This window comes from Echeneis naucrates, chromosome 8 (genome assembly GCF_900963305.1).
Source record: "Echeneis naucrates chromosome 8, fEcheNa1.1, whole genome shotgun sequence".
Taxonomy (NCBI): Eukaryota; Metazoa; Chordata; class Actinopteri; order Carangiformes; family Echeneidae; genus Echeneis; species Echeneis naucrates.
Genome location: NC_042518.1, coordinates 8,096,813 through 8,112,718, shown reverse-complemented (window position 1 = coordinate 8,112,718; position 15,906 = coordinate 8,096,813). Strand labels below are relative to the sequence as shown.

The 15,906-nt window shown below is 41.7% G+C and overlaps 1 protein-coding gene across 2 annotated transcripts; it reads left to right on the top strand.

Moving 5' to 3' along the window:
* The first annotated feature begins 970 nt into the window (after window positions 1–970).
* On the top strand, window positions 971–15,649 carry srl (sarcalumenin). 2 transcript variants are annotated; one of them, XM_029508264.1, is made up of 7 exons: window positions 971–1,033; window positions 8,556–8,648; window positions 8,858–8,953; window positions 9,808–9,843; window positions 10,983–11,099; window positions 11,282–11,515; window positions 11,598–15,649. In XM_029508264.1, exons 1-7 carry the CDS (start codon window positions 973–975, stop codon window positions 12,407–12,409), a joined length of 1,449 nt encoding a protein of 482 aa, XP_029364124.1. In that variant the 5' UTR covers window positions 971–972; the 3' UTR covers window positions 12,410–15,649. The 2 variants fall into 2 exon arrangements, with proteins under 2 accessions (XP_029364124.1, XP_029364125.1); XM_029508265.1 differs by lacking the exon at window positions 9,808–9,843.
* The last annotated feature ends 257 nt before the right edge of the window (window positions 15,650–15,906 follow it).

Here is a 15,906-nt window from a genome sequence, read left to right as displayed (position 1 = left end):
CCGTTTTGCTGTGTTAAGGATTCCAGGTTGACTCAGGGGTCCTGATGTTGAAGACATGCCTTCTCTTCAGCTCTCATCCTCCGCGCTCTCACACACACAGCCAGTGTTCAGAGTGATTGCCACCAGAGGCTCCCCAAGAGCCCTTAAACCAGTCATTACTCTCCAAACAATGCAGCCATGAGCTGTGTTTATTACTAAAGTGAGGGTTTAACAGCGCCCTCCAGTGCGATCCATTCATTTACATGTCACACATTTACTGCAAGACAGTAACAAAGTTCAGATGTTTGATCATCATTCTTTGTTCGGCAACCACAGCAGCTAATTGTGATTCTACCTACTGATTTTTACAAAGAATGCACAGTTGTCACCATTAATTTCCTGGAAGGCAATATTCCTTTTCAGTGTTCAATTTAACTTTAAATTGAATTCACTGTTAAAATGGATTTGGAACGATGTATTCACTTTCTTACTGAGAGTTAGATTTTGTTTAGTTTTTTTACCATTCTCACATTTATATTTTTAAATATATGTTGCCAGCAGGCTGTTAGCTTTTCTCAGCACAAAGACTGGAAATAGCGTATAAAACCTACTAGTAAGTTCATTATTTGGCACATTGCGTCTAATTTGTGTCATCATGTTTAGTTTTTTACACAGTGAGTTTCTGTCTCATCTAGGTCTTAACAAAAAATGGAACACGCCCTTCCCAAACGATATCTGATTGAAGAGCCAGGTTTTGGTGCATTGATGCAGAGACCCTGGGTGCGACCTCTCTGAAAAAGCAGACTCAGCTGCTCGTATGTGTGGAGTCCCTGTGGCACAGTATGACTCCTGCAACAACTTAAACACACACATCTCATCCCCTGTACCAGCTGGCCCTGCCTGTGCCCCGCCCCTTCTCTCTGCATGCCCTTTGACCTTTCTGCCTTGGTATATATAGTCTGTGGGACTATCAGAGTTCTCCTGGCAGCCATCATGAAGGGTGCAGTCTCGATCTGCTGTTTCCTCTCCCTGCTGCTTTTGCAGGCCACAGCAGGTAGGAAGGATCTTGGTCAAATACTGGGTGGGTTCCTCCTGTTTTATGTAAGATGGTGCACTGCGGGCATGAAGTTTGTTTGGGTGCTTTGTTTTTGTTTTTTTCCAAAACAAATGGATTGGGACCAGGGTACAGGTTTAGAGGTTGGTTGAGTGAATATACTGCTACCGTTACTGCTGTACTTCATCTGTCTGATGGTTTGACAGTGTTCACATTTCATACTGTTGAAATGACAGTTCAGCTGTTGTTTTCATTATTATTATTGGGTTATTTTGCTGGATGTGGGGGCATTTTGCTCAGGAATGGCATTGACTTCTGGAATTACAGCACATGGGATAATGATAGTCATAGGGACACCGGCCTGGGATAGACAGAGACAGAGATAGAAACATTACCATGGCCTTTCTTTGCCATCAAGCAGCACTATTTTAACTCTCTAAAGTCTCAGATTATAATTAAAGGGTTGTCACCCAATGTAAAATAATGGATTAAATATTCTCCTTCCCATCTTTCTAATTATTAAAATTCACACAAAAACCCCCCACTTTTGATGTATGAGAACATGCTATATCCCCATTTTGGATGAGTTTCCGAAAGAAGAGCTGTTGAGGATTATTAAACTTAGAGTTCATCCTCCTCTGTGACAGTCTGTCAGCTGTTCTAACGTGTGGCACCAGCTGATGGAAAGTCTTACTCTGACCAAGGAGAGGAGAGAAATCACACTGAAGCTTAAATGGGCACTGTCTTTTCTTTAACGTCACCATCTGGTTTTTTTTTTCGGTCTCCTTTGGAATTCTATCTTTGATAAATTAGGTTTGGTTACTCTGCACCCAAACTTCCCATTTGATGGAGATGCATGGTGTCCTTAGATACAGCAATAATGTCATACTCACAATTAATCTGATTACATGGTGCCGCCTGTCATGGAGAAAACAACCCCCAGATTACCTGTTCTAAAAATGTGGACTGGCTTGTGGTTCTGGACCAGAACGGTAGCTGTTACCCTTGTCTGTCACCCTTGTCTGTCCTTGGGGTGGCGTCTAGCTCCATAGTGCGGGGCCAGGCCTCCATGTTCCAGGCTGCTGTCAGGTGTCTAAGATTGGAAGGCCTTCTGAAACCCAACACTGTCCACTACCGTTCCTCCCTCCACTCCTCATCGATTCCCCTCCCCTCTCAACTCCTCACCCCTCCCAGCCTCATGCTTCCCTTTAGATACACTGCACAGCTGCTGTCACTCTGCACTGTCACAATCGCAATTTATTCCCAGCAGTTGGCCTTATAGGGACATGCATTCTCCAGGCAGGAGGGGCTGTGACTGCAACTCATGCCTTTACAGACCCCTCTGCAGGCTCATGCAGGTGTATTTTAATCTACTGCATATACATAATGAACGGTATATTGATTTTTTTGACTGTAGAGCGTGCAGTCGTTTTCATTCCAACAGCTACAAGTTATGCAACAATTATGAGAATCATGAACTCCCTGCTAGTGTGTTATTACTGTATTTGTGTTATTGATTGGTTCACTCTCTGTCAGGAACTCCACTGGAGAAGCTAATTCAGGAGAGAGGAGCAGAAAGGGTAATTTCCTGCTAAAGGAATGCAAAATTGATTTGCAATCATTTCATCATGGCTTGTCTAACTGCCCTGGGCAGAGCAGATCTGTAGTCCACAAATGAGACAAATTAACACTGTGTCCTAACACTGTCATTTAGCAGGTCCATCTTGTGAGAAAAAAACATCAACAAACACAATCATGATGTTGTGAAAGCTTCCACTCACTCTCACTCATGTTTCTGTTCCGAATTAATTTCAAGTCTGAAGCCAGTTGATTATGTAACAATTAATGCATTGCCTTTCTTGATTGTCAGGAGATGTTTACATTTGGAGCCAGTAGAGACACAGTGATGTGGTATATTGTAGTCAAGTAAGCAGTAATCAGGTTTAATCAGGCAGCATTGGCTGCAACAACATGAATGCACCTGTATCAAAGTCATTTCCTAAAGTGCTAAAAACCTTCCAGTTTTACACCAAAGCAATGGCTAGAGTTATTTCTTTTCTTTTGCTTTGTTGGTGCCAATGGGCATATTACATGCCTGATACATGGATGTGACATGGCTGGCGTGTAGTGGTAAACATGGGTTACTATAGTAACTGTTGGGTTATTATAAGGTTGCTAGAAACCCTACACTAACCAGGTCTTGTGTGAATGGCTCAGACCTACCAAATGGAGTCTTAAGCCGCATTCAGTGTCTGATGTCACTCTAACCACATCTGATGTAGTTTAAGCATACATTATAAAAAAGGTCATGTGTCCAATATGTATTCAAAACATTTTACTAAAATACACACAGAAAGCAGCAAAAACACAAAACAAACTGTGACTTTCTGTATATACAAATTGACTGCAGCTTCCTTCGGGCTCTGATTAGTTCTTCACACGAATGTGTTGATACTCAAGCGGTAATACAAGCCATCCTCAATACAGTAAAAACATCTTTGGCCTCCTCGCTTTGCAGGGGGGGAGACATGGAAAGTTAAAGTCGCACTGTCTCCACGTGATCTCATCCGAAGGCATGGAGTATGTCTGGGACACCCCTCTGATGGCAATAGTAGAGGACACAAATCAGTCATACATAACTGCCTTACTACACCCCTCCTTAAGACGCCCCCCCCCCCCACCCCACTGCCCCAAGGGCACCTGACGTCCTTCCCTGGCTTTCGAACAGGAGAGCAGGGATAGAAGCATCTGATCAACACCTCAGCGTAAAGTGCCTTTGCCCTTGTGCCTTTCTTTGAGACTGTCATTCCACTTCATGTCCGAGCTGTCGGCAACCTCTTAGAGGACTTTAAATCTGGTTGTGGCCAACTTAAGATGATGACAGTGTTTTTCATTTTTGTTTCTTTTGCTATGAAATAAAATGCATCAGCATTCTGTTGTAGATGGTGGTCTGCCTTTTCCTGGAAAAGACCTGCTGATTAAATACATACCTACATTTAAAAGACACAGTTTGAAAGTAATGTAGATAATAAAGACAAACTGTGTCATATCTGCAACTGAGCTGCCTTTCCCTTGTAAAATGCTAAATATTCAAGAAAAATGATCATGTATTACCAAGTAGGAGGTAGCCACTCAGTTATGTGGGACGTGAATGTCTCTGAGTCTCGACACTGACCAACAGTCAAAACCTTAAAATAGGAGGCAGCCATGCTGCCCCACCTCTGTCCATTTTCTGACCCATTGTGGGGCTATTCCTGACTTTGAGGGAGGACTAGGTCCACAAGCTGTGCCACCTGTTGCCATCTGTGGCCTCTTCTCACCACACCCCGCATACGTTCTGCCGACTGCTCTCATACTTTTTACCCTCGGTACATCAGGAGTCATATTTTTTGGGGTTATTGGTTTATATGGAATGAAATTCTGGGCCTTTTGCAACCCCATATTATGTAAAAAATATCTTCCAATCAGTTTAAATTTGAATGAATTCGATACCTCGTTACTGATCCCTCCAGTGGACCTCCTTGGCCTTCAGTTAAGATTGCCTCAATCCCCCCATGCTTAGGATAAATCCTCTGACTGGGGGCTCCAGGCCTGCCGCCCTCATCATGTTTACTATAATTGAATTTACCTTCACTGTGCTGCAAGCATAATATGATCCTAGGGTTTTACACATACGCTTAATATACACAGTGTAAATGCACATGACTTCTGATGAACAAATATGCTTATATCAGACCTGGGGTATTCCCTAGTTGTGTTGCAGAATAAATAATGAACCTTTTAAGCCCAAAATAATAAAAACCTTTTAACCATGGCATTAGTTCTGATTTGTGCATATTATTTACTAAACCATTTTACCAAACCAAGATTTAAATACCTGGAGGAGTTAGGCAGTTGGAAGGTCTTTAACTTGAGTGGCATATTTGCATGTCGATTTAACACTCACAGTTTAAGATTACTTTAATTTATGAAGTTTGAACAGCCTTAACCCAAGAAGCTATAGTTGAGGCATGACTTACCCAGACACGGAGCCATGGTGGGCTTAAATCACTCACATTCCTGCTGGATGTGCCGATGGCACCAGAATGTTTCTCCAAACTGTAGGAGGGTTGTGTGGCAACGGGCTCAGTGAGGACACATGGTCCTGGGTGCAGATGTCCAGGGTTCAACTCCCCTGGCGCCTGCAGGGCTCATTTGGAGCGCTGATGCAAGGCCCACCGTGCATGGGCAACAATACCTCTCTGATCTTTGCGGAGCTCCATCCCAGGGCTTCCATCAGGGATTGACTGGATTGGAAGGTGTTAACAAGTTCACAGCAGTTCAGGCCCAGTCAAGAGGCTAGTGTTAAAAGACATGACTGTCTGAGTGATAAGTGAAGTCACAGAAGCTTGAGTGAGCTGTGGACCCTGCACAGCTCGCACATTGGCACATTGAAAAGATAGCTATGGTCTTCAAAAAGGCACTAAAGCGTCGAAGTTGAACCAACTTCTAATAGGAAAGTTATCTCTCCCTGACAAAAAAACAGCCCAGTGTTTCACCTTTGTTCCACAGGATACGGCGTTATCATCTCCTGAGGGCTGGAGTGGTGAAATGGCAGCAATGTATCCCCAATGGTGCCACATAATTCTATGTATACTTCAATACATCTTAATAAATGTCTTTATTGCTTGCACACTTCTGCATCATTATGGCAATCCTGCTTTGGAAGGGCACTCCTTGTCTTTCCACCACCAGCACCATCTTGAGAGCAAAAACAAATAATTGAGCTTTTTCCATATCTGAATGGGTTGCAAAATATCTAGATATAAATGGAGACCTTTTTAGGCATTGCAGCATTACTCATACTCTTCTTTTATTCTGGTTGCTAACCTTTTGCTTTCTTTCGCTGTTCCTCCGTGCTGGGAGCAACATTACACAGGTTTATTTTTAGCAGGTTGACTCGGAGAGAATCATCAGTTCTGTGCTGTTCCTAGACCAGGAGTGTGTGTCACAGCAGCCATGCTGCAAAGAAGCAACTGCTGGGGTCTTAATTAAAGCCTGGGCCATATAGCATGTCTTTATGCGTGTGTGTATGTGTGTGTGTGGTTGGGGAGGGCCACAGTGATTCACTGATCATTGAAATGGTTTGCTTGATGGAACGTTCAGTCCAGATTCCTGCATTGGCAGACAACGTTATTGACCCAAATCAATATAAACCAGCTTGTGTGATGCTTGTAAACAAACAGGCATTCAGATGACTTTACTTGTCATTTGATGCACCGTTGGTTTTGGCCAACACAACGTGCCATTCTGACTCTTGGCCAAATACATGAGAAGTCTTTGACCACATGGCCAGTGGCTGTACTCCAGGTTATGGAGCAGGATGCCATGAGAACTGCTGCCCTCTGACAGGGTGGAGTCATCTCACATTGCTATACAGTCTACTATTATGTGTAGAAAATAATGACACCAGCACTTGGCTGTGACTTAAATCCTTTCTTTGCCAAGCCCAAAAATAAAACAATTGAAATGAAATTATCAGCATACAAAAATAGGTGGAGATGGAAACAAACCAAAGGAAATAATATTTGATTTTGTTTTCATAAGACAATGTAGTGTTTAATGACTGTTGACAGTCAGTGTTCCCAGAGAGCGGGCTTACTTAGAGTCTGGCTGTCATTCATTCAAATTTATCTGAAAATGCAATAAGGGAAAAAAACAGTGATGGGGCTGGTGTTTCGTGTTGCTGCACCAGAATGGAGATGTATTTGCATATTGTTGCATCTGTTGGACTGGGTCCAGAGCAACAAGAATGTAAAGGCTGCCAGCAGCGCACGTTTTTGTTCCTCTGGCGTCTGCAAAAAATCTGCATTTAGGGTGCTTCTGCTTTACAGCAGTTAGCTTTTGATTTTTGATTTGTGATGAGTTTTGTTCAGATCCCCAGATATATCTAGGACAGGTTCTTTGCCAGTCTGAAGCTGTGATCAGACGGTTGTGCCTCCGGCTGCAGCTCCAGGTTGTTATGCTTTCTGATCTTCCATGCAGATCTCTCCATCCAAACCTGGACTATTAGCTCTAATAGACTATGATCACTCTAATGTTTGTGGCAGATTTTCATAGACGTAAAAAGGGAGTCCATGACTGATTTTGAACTGTGTTAATCGGGCTAGACAGACAGACAGTGTATAACAATATTAATAGCCAGTTTTCGTGTGCTTTACCCAATCTGCTATGCAATTAACCACTCTACTGCTACTATAACGTCCATTTACATGTTGTAAATACCGTTAAAGTTCTTGAACAACTTTATTTGGGGAGTGTCTGGTAGCTGTGCCCATAACCCCCCACAGCATTGAAGTGTGAACAAGGAAGACTTCCCGACTGCTCCTATATATAGCTCATGGCCGTAGCAGGTTTGGCTGAAAGCAGCAGGGCTATGTGGGAGGCGTTAGAAGGGAGGCCTCCTCCGAGACCTGGGCACACAAGGACAGGCCACACAGTGCAATAAGTCTGATAGGTGGATAAATATAGAGGAGAAAAGACAGAGGACTGCACATCATTGTCTCATGTACATTACTGATGAGGACAGTCGAGAATTTGCTGGCCCTAGTGAAACTGGGGAAGTCCCTTAATCTGTCTCTCTTATCTTTTCTGTTGTTATGAAGCCATGATGATGTCAAACAGATGTCTTTGTCTGTTTAATTTCAGCCTTTGCTTTCTAAATTGAGAGCTAATTGTACTCCCAGCTGTGATCCATGCAATCTGATATGTTTAAAAGGACATGACACACTGAGCAGATATGGTCTCTCCTATTCTGGTGCTCTGGTCTCTGTCTGTCATGCATATTCATGAAAGTAAATTATGATAAATTCTATCAGATTGAATTGATATTTTGTTTGTTGTTCGATTTGTTCTTTCTTTCTTTTAGGAAACTGTCCGCACATTAAAATGGTGGTGATTTTGTAGTGCAGGCATGGGGTGAAATAAGGGTTGTCATGTTGATGATGCCCAAAATGGAAGAGCTCAGACTGGGGTAAAAGGGATTGAAAGGATGACTTTATTTTCATTTGGCCTCTGTTCCTTCCCCACCTTAAAAAAGGTCTGCCATAGTAAATGTGGGTCTTATCATGCCGTTTACACAGTAAAGGTTTTTTATTTACAAAGTAAAGCTAAAGATATAAGATATAGCTGAAAGTGAAGATCAGGCATTTGGTGTACAATGTATGCAACTGGACTCAGACTGCTCACATAAGTGGCATGTGAAACTGATGAACGCAGTGGATGTAAAACTATTCTTAAGCAGTTATAAATCCCCTGCGTAACAATTAAATTCCCAGTTTTACACGTATCGGGATGCACTGAGTGATTTGCATCCAGAAAAAGCAGCATTATTTAGCTCAGTAGCAAAGCTAACTCAGGATGGGCTGTCAACAGCCTCACTGCGGGCTTCACCTGGCCACCTGGGTCCACTTTCATCACTTGTTTATTAAACATATACTGATGACTTGAACCTAGTTGAATTTCGTTAATGTTCCTTTTACAGAAGAAGAAGATTTTACTTCCGTCCTCAGAGACAGATCTCACATCGACGAGACGCTGCGACTAGCAGCTGAGGAAAAAGCGGCAGACTATGCAGGTAAGGATCTAAGGTCATTCAGTGGATGTGTTTTGTTTTTTGTGACGCTTGAACTGGATTTGACAGATTCCCTTTCCCTGCTTTTCTTTAACTTGCATTTGATCACTAATACAGTATATAATCTCAGAAGGTGGAAGTGAAGGTGAAAGACTGATATGATAAAGAAGAACATCCTAAACATCCTCTCCTCTTTTCTTCTTGTCCTTCAGCGGCAATACAGAGATTGCGGAAGATCTATCATAACTCCATCAAGCCGATGGAGCAGGCCTACAAGTACAATGAGCTGAGGCAGCATGAGATTTCAGGTACCACGGAAGTTTTGGCTGTGCCTGCACTTTGTGCTGTTGTGTCAGTTCTCTGTTTATGTTGCTTTGGTGACTGATTTGTTAACTTGTCTGTACACACACGCCCATCTTTGTGCCATTAGCATATAGATAGCACAGTAGTTCTCTCAGATGTTCACCTTTTGTGACTTTGTGGTTTTATTTAGGTTTTGGGTTAGGGTTAGGGTTACTTACTCAGACTCACTGTTACCTGTGATATGTGAAATCATATGTTGGCTGTGAAGCACAGAAACTGTAAAGAAATAATCATGTCCTCTTCGATTTCCTGCCCAACATACACAGATATGGTCTGTTGATAGGCCATTGTTGAACTCACTCGTTCAGTTAATGCTACTTAGAAAAACCATTTCTTCCCCTTTTCTTCTGTTTCTAAGACCTCTGTGGTGAAGTGTTTGACTCTGCAGAATGAGTTCTTACAGTAGGCTCAAAATGCACAGTGAAGTCACAGTTCTTCCTTCCACCAATGAAATAAAGTTCCTGCTCTTTTCAAGCTTAGCATGCATGCTAATTTGTTAAATACCAATTGTGTCAAGAAACAGATTACCAAAAAAAAAAAAAAAATCACTTCAAGGCTTGACCACATAGGCACAAAATCCATTAGTAGAAAAACATGTTTGACGCATCAGGTCAAATATGGGACACACCATTCATGCCATTCATCCACGTTGTTATTCTTCCACTTCCCTGTTGCTTTCTAAATACCTCACTCCCTCACGTAGCTCTCCTCACTCTCCTCCACCTCCTGTTCCCTTCATTTCTCTATATTCCACCTCCTTCTCTTGTCCTCCCCCCACCCCCACCCCCTCATCTAACAGCCTACCCCGGACGAACTTTAGGGGACTCAGCCACAGGTGGGTGTGGTCCGGGGCTCACTTGTGCATGGCACTGCCTGAAGTGCTCAGCCCCTTCCTTTCCCACCCCCCATCCTCATTAATCTTCATACATTTGTTGAATCATTTAAATCATTATAAATACTCCACAGCTTTTATATCTTATGCAAAAGAAAATCTATTTACTATCTACCATGATTTCAATTACAATTCAAAATTTCAATCTAAAATTCAAAATAGCATTTTAAAGAATGAAAAGGGAAGAAATTGAATCATTAAAAGTTATTCATTGTTGTCCATTAAAAGAACTTTTTAAAAGTGGGAAAGCATAATAGATAGCAAAGATAAGCATAATATATGGAAGGTGATGCATGTGTAGTTTTTTGTCTTAAACAAAGGTTTGAGGAGGGGGCACTGGTGGGAAAGGGTGGTCAGTGTTCAGCTGGGAGTCCACTTTGTTTTTTACCATTTAAAATCATTTAACTAGTAGTTATTTTTTCCTTTCTTCTTTTTTCTATTCTGTCTTTTCTTTTTTTGGCATTTTTTCCACATCTTTTGTTGAATTTATCAGTGGGCTGTCACAGAGCTTTCCTCCCACCTGACACCATGTCCACCCACAACACACGTGGCACCTTGGTCTGCTGAGTCTTACGTCAGAGTGATAGCGCTGCTTTGTTACATACCACTGGGATTTGGCTGCCGCATTTCATCGATTTTTTTTTTTTTTTTTTTTTTTCCTGTTAAGCTATTAAACAAACCTAACAGGTTCAATGTGTCTCTTTGCCTTTCCTTTTTTTGCTTCCTTTTAAGTCTTCAAAAACATTCCTCTGTGCTTTGGATTACGAATGGCAGTGCTTCTCTGACACGCCTCTTAGTGTCGCTCAGACTTGAAATAAGGTTCATCCCAAAAACAACCAAAGGAAGCATTTTGGATGGATTAATGCTGGTTTGACTAGCCAGCCATAAGGCACAGGGTTAAAAGAATACTAAGCTAACCACAGGTGAACAAAGAAAAACAAAGATCTCATACCTATTCTACAAAAAAATACATTCTCAGCATAATTTTCCTATTTTACGGTATCAAAATTGGGATGAACCTTTATCACCACCTAGCCATCCTTCAGATATCTTAATCACTGTTTGTCTGTCCCTGCCCACAGATGGAGAGATTACCTCCAAACCCATGGTACTCTTCCTGGGACCCTGGAGTGTTGGAAAGTCCTCCATGATCAATTACCTCCTGGGCTTGAACGACAGCCCCTATCAGCTCTACACGGGTATCTATCATTCCCCTTTTTTGATTTTTTTTTTTTTTTAATTTAGCTATGAAAATACTAAATTTTGGAATCGTTTGCACTACAATTGAGTAATGATGGTGTAAACCTTGTGGATTTCTTCAAAATGTATCTCAGTTTGTTTATGTTCCTGATGTCTCCCTCTGTTTCTAATTTGTCTTTAGGAGCTGAGCCCACTACCTCTGAGTTCACTGTTATTATGCATGGGGAGAAGATCCGCTCTGTTGAGGGTATTGTTATGGCAGCAGACAGCTCTCGCTCTTTTTCACCCCTGGAGAAGTTTGGACAAAACTTCCTGGAAAAGCTGATCGGTATCGAGATGCCCCACAAGCTGCTGGAGCGTGTGACCTTTGTGGACACACCAGGAATCATTGAGAACCGCAAACAGCAGGAGAGAGGTGAAGTAGAAACATTGACCATCAGTTCAGTACAATTCAGTACTTTGTGGTAAAAGCTACTTATTTCTCTTTTCCTGCCCAGGCTATCCATTCAATGATGTTTGCCAGTGGTTTATTGACCGTGCTGACCTGATCTTCGTGGTGTTTGACCCCACTAAGCTGGATGTTGGCCTGGAGCTGGAGATGCTCTTCCGGCAGTTGAAGGGTCGTGAGTCCCAAATCCGCATCATCCTAAACAAGGCTGACAACCTGGCCACCCAGGACTTAATGAGAGTCTATGGAGCACTCTTCTGGAGCTTGGCTCCACTCATCAATGTGACTGAGCCCCCCCGCGTTTACGTCAGTTCCTTCTGGCCATATGACTACGCACCTGACACCAGTCGTGACCTCTTCAAGCGAGAGGAAATCTCCCTTTTGGAAGATCTTAACCAGGTGATTGAAAACCGCATGGAGAATAAAATTGCCTTCATCCGCCAGCATGGCATCCGTGTGCGCATCCATGGCCTGCTGGTGGACCGCTACGTCCAGACCTTCAAAGAGAAGATGAGCTTCTTCAGCGACCCTGAGCTAGTGTTCAAGGAGATCATAGATGACCCAGACAAGTTCTACATTTTCAAATCAATCCTAGCCAAGACTAATGTCAGCAAGTTTGATCTGCCCAACCGTGATGCTTACCGTGACTTCTTTGGCATCAACCCAATCACCAATTTCAAGCCCCTGTCAGGCCAGTGCTCCTACATGGGAGGCTGTCTGCTGGAGAAGATTGAGAAAGCGATCACCAATGAGCTGCCTGCTCTTCTGAGTAGCATTAACTCTGGCAAACAGCCTGGGTTGTCTTCCTGTGAGGTCACCGGCTGCGGCGAGAAGCCAAAGAATCGCTACCGGAAGAACTGAGGAACCCAAATTAACTTGAGTCTGGGAAGTAAGGAGAAAGAGAGGGTAAAGGGGTCTGGTGGATACCAGCCCTGCTTTTTTTCAGAATGCCTGTATTGTTTAAGGAAACCGAGGAGAGGAGATTAGTGTTTGTTTTTTTGGTTTTTTTCCTCAGGAGAATATGGGGGGAAATGCATTTAGGAACTGTGGAAATGACGCAGATAGTGGGAGGAAAGAGTACTTGTTTGATTAGGCAGCTTAAGGACACCACTACCAAAGAATTGAGAGCATGCCACTCATCACGGGGTTTTGTTAATACACACCCTCCTCTCACCCTTGCACAATTACAGTGGACTGTGTAGGATTTCAGGGTTGAGGAAGTAATAATGTAAAGAAAACCAAAAGTGGAGAAAAGCTATATCAAATAAAAATGATAAATCCTGAGACTGAAAACAGTCTATTACTAGCTCCCTTGTATGTGAATAAAACGGTAAAAGTTGAAATAGGAGTTGCAAATTTGTTTTGTAAAGTGCTGCATTGCAGCAGGTCAATTCCATATGCTTCAGAAATTGTTTTTGAAGTAGCTTTTTTTGTGGGTGCTATACAAAGCCTGTGAGTTTGGGTGATAATCCAAACTTTTGACATAGATTGACATTAACGTTGCATGTTAGACGCCACATCTTATTTAACAGATGCATGTAATTTCCTTCTAACAAACTAGAGTAATAGTTCTCGCGATGCTGACACCTGAACCAGCCCTGCCGTGCAATAAATGTTCTTAGTTTTAGACGCTCATCAGTTTTGGTTGTTGACAACCTGTGAAATGAGCACAGTGATGGAAGCAGAGGTCAGGGTTCAAGGGTCAGAGTCTTCAGAGCAGGGTGGATATGTTCATTCTGCTTGACTTCTTAACTGCTCTTGCTGTTTCTGTTAGCATTTCTAAATCCTTGGTGTTTAGCAGAAATTCAGAACTATGTTATGAATATATTTTTTCCTTCAATGATAAGCTTCCCAGCTTTTATAGCTGAATGACCACAAAAAATTACACATAGGATTGTGTTTGAATTATAGCTGTATTCATCCACTTGTTCTGCCATTTCTTGTGCAGGTTATGAAGATAACTATGGATTTTTCTGTGTAAACTTTCCAAATGGGCATTGAAGTAGACTGTGTCTGTGTACTGAACAATCCTGCTACAAAATCAGACAAAGTCTTGTGGCAAGATTGTGATAGTGGATAGTTGTGGTAATGGATTTCTTAGCTTGCATAAAGCTAGCTTTAGAGAGGAAAAGATGAATTGGAGGACTGATGAGTTGACCCCTGACCTCTATGAATAGAAGGAAGTCCTAAATACTGACCCTTACACCAAATCTCTCAAATCAATTCCTTAATTGAGCCTACCTACAGCTTACTCCATGAGGAGCGTGTTATGACAAAAATGCTTTGAATAGTTTCACATTTTTGAGACCACGCTTATTCAATACTATGTTTATCCTCGGTTTAATATCTTCGCCGAATTACGCCTCACAGCCAAGAAAGCACATTGAGCTCATGACCGCTCCTACAACAGCAACACAACGCTTTTAAAATGTGTTTTTTGATTTAGTTTCAGATAATAACCTATAATTAGTTAATTTGGGAGTTTTTTTTTAAGTTCCAGGTCATTGTGACTTTTTGACAGGCCTAGGCTAACATTTTGCCCTCTTTTTCCTAACTTTATGCAAAGCTAAGCTAACCAGCTGTTGGATCCACCCCCATGACAGTGGAGTTAAATTTATCAAAATATAACCACAACCAAAGCTTAAAACACTCACTCTTAAATCATCAAAGAAAGAGGTTGTACTACAACTCCATAAAAAACAAAAGTTAGCTCATGGGCAAATACACTTCCTGTTTTCTCTTGGTCCTCCCTCAGTAACCCTGTAGTGCAGAGTGTTTTTCCAAATGAAATCTGAAGCATAAAGGAAGCAAAAGGAAAACTAACTTGCAATGCCACCCAGATGAATCTGTGTGTGTGTGTGTGTGTGTGTGTGTGTGTGTGTGTGTGCGCGTGTGTGCGTATCACAGGATGTGTTTGGCATGTTTACACTGCAGATCCAGAACATGCCCACTAGAGAGTGCTGTGTAAAAGAGTAAAATGTTATACTGACCACTAACTTAATACCCATGTTTAGCAACAGTCTGTAATGGAGGGACAGCTCGGGCTAATTATGTCGTGGGGTTGTGCTTTTGGTATATTTCATTATTAATTATCTTAATTTATCTGTGAATTAGATCTGGAATGGATGTGTGTCCCATTAACATAGCTGTTGAGTCACTTTTTCTTTGTTTTGGTATAAATTTTAAACTAATCTTGGCCCAAATTTTGGAAGCTTGATCATGAAGAATAAAGATTTCTGACTGACGAGTGAGTGAAACTTTGCAGTTATTCTGACAAAATAATAAAACTATAATCAGGGGGAGCTGAGAGAGAAGACAGAGGGTTGAACTTGTACTGAGAGTCCTTGTCTGACCCCTTCTTATCAGGGTCTGAACACTCTTTTAGTTTTGAAAGTTTTATCCTGTAGCTGCATTGCACCAACAGTTTGTCGTGACTGAAAGAAGGGAGGGGTGTGTGTATAAGTGTGTGTTCGACAGTGTATGACTCCTCTACAATGCCCTGATGTGTGTTTCTCTGTAAGTGCATTTGGTTAATCCCTTAAAACATTGATTTATAAAGATTCAAAAGCAGATAACTTGCAAATGAAAAGTATAATTTAAACTTCATAAAAAGGAACAATATATTAAAGCAGTCTTTTTATATGCTTAAATCAAAGCTAGTGGTTTAAACATGTTTTTTTTTTTTTCAACATAAAGCTGTACTGATGATTAAGCATGCAGCAGTGCACAGCCATATACACACAATCGTTGATTGTTGTATTGTGTCTTGTTCAGTCTGAATCCCAGAACAAATCCTTCTTTTTCTCATGTTTTATACCTGTGGAGTAAATCTTGCATTTTGAGACTTATCTAATGCTTTCCCCATTTTGTACAAGTTCTATTAGACTGGACCCAAAACTCAGCATTAGGAGGAGGAAGATTGTTTTCGTGCCTGTCATAAAGGAATTTATATTGTTGTTAAATGGAGGTGGATTTCAAGAGTCTGCACAGTCCCTCCTGGGGATTTACTTGCACAGCTATGAAGCCACAGTGTTGACTATAGAGATGGCTTCTGATTAATATTTCTCTGAGGCTACAAAGATGAGAGGCCAAAGCATTAAAACTGGATTCAAATATGCTGCCAGCTTTGTTATTTCTAAGAGGTCACTGTTTGAATAATCTCGGAGGTGCTGAAGTATTGAAGTGTGCCAAACTAAATTCACTCATCTGCCACTTTTTAATTAGATTACTTGTATTCATATTGAACATCTAGACCAGTTTATTGCTCGACTGTTTTTGGATTATTTTCACTATTTCAAGTAGTCCAATGTTTTACTTCTAATCATTTCAGGGTAGGTGTTTACATGAAGCAGAGTTCA

Excerpts from the sequence above, each read along its gene's own strand:
- srl (XM_029508264.1), top strand. The coding sequence starts at position 973 with ATGAAGGGTGCAGTCTCGATCTGCTGTTTCCTCTCCCTGCTGCTTTTG. Across the intron at positions 1,034-8,555 it reads GCTTTTGCAGGCCACAGCAG|AAGAAGAAGATTTTACTTCC; the intron begins GTAGGAAGGATC and ends TTCCTTTTACAG. Across the intron at positions 11,516-11,597 it reads CCGCAAACAGCAGGAGAGAG|GCTATCCATTCAATGATGTT; the intron begins GTGAAGTAGAAA and ends TTTCCTGCCCAG.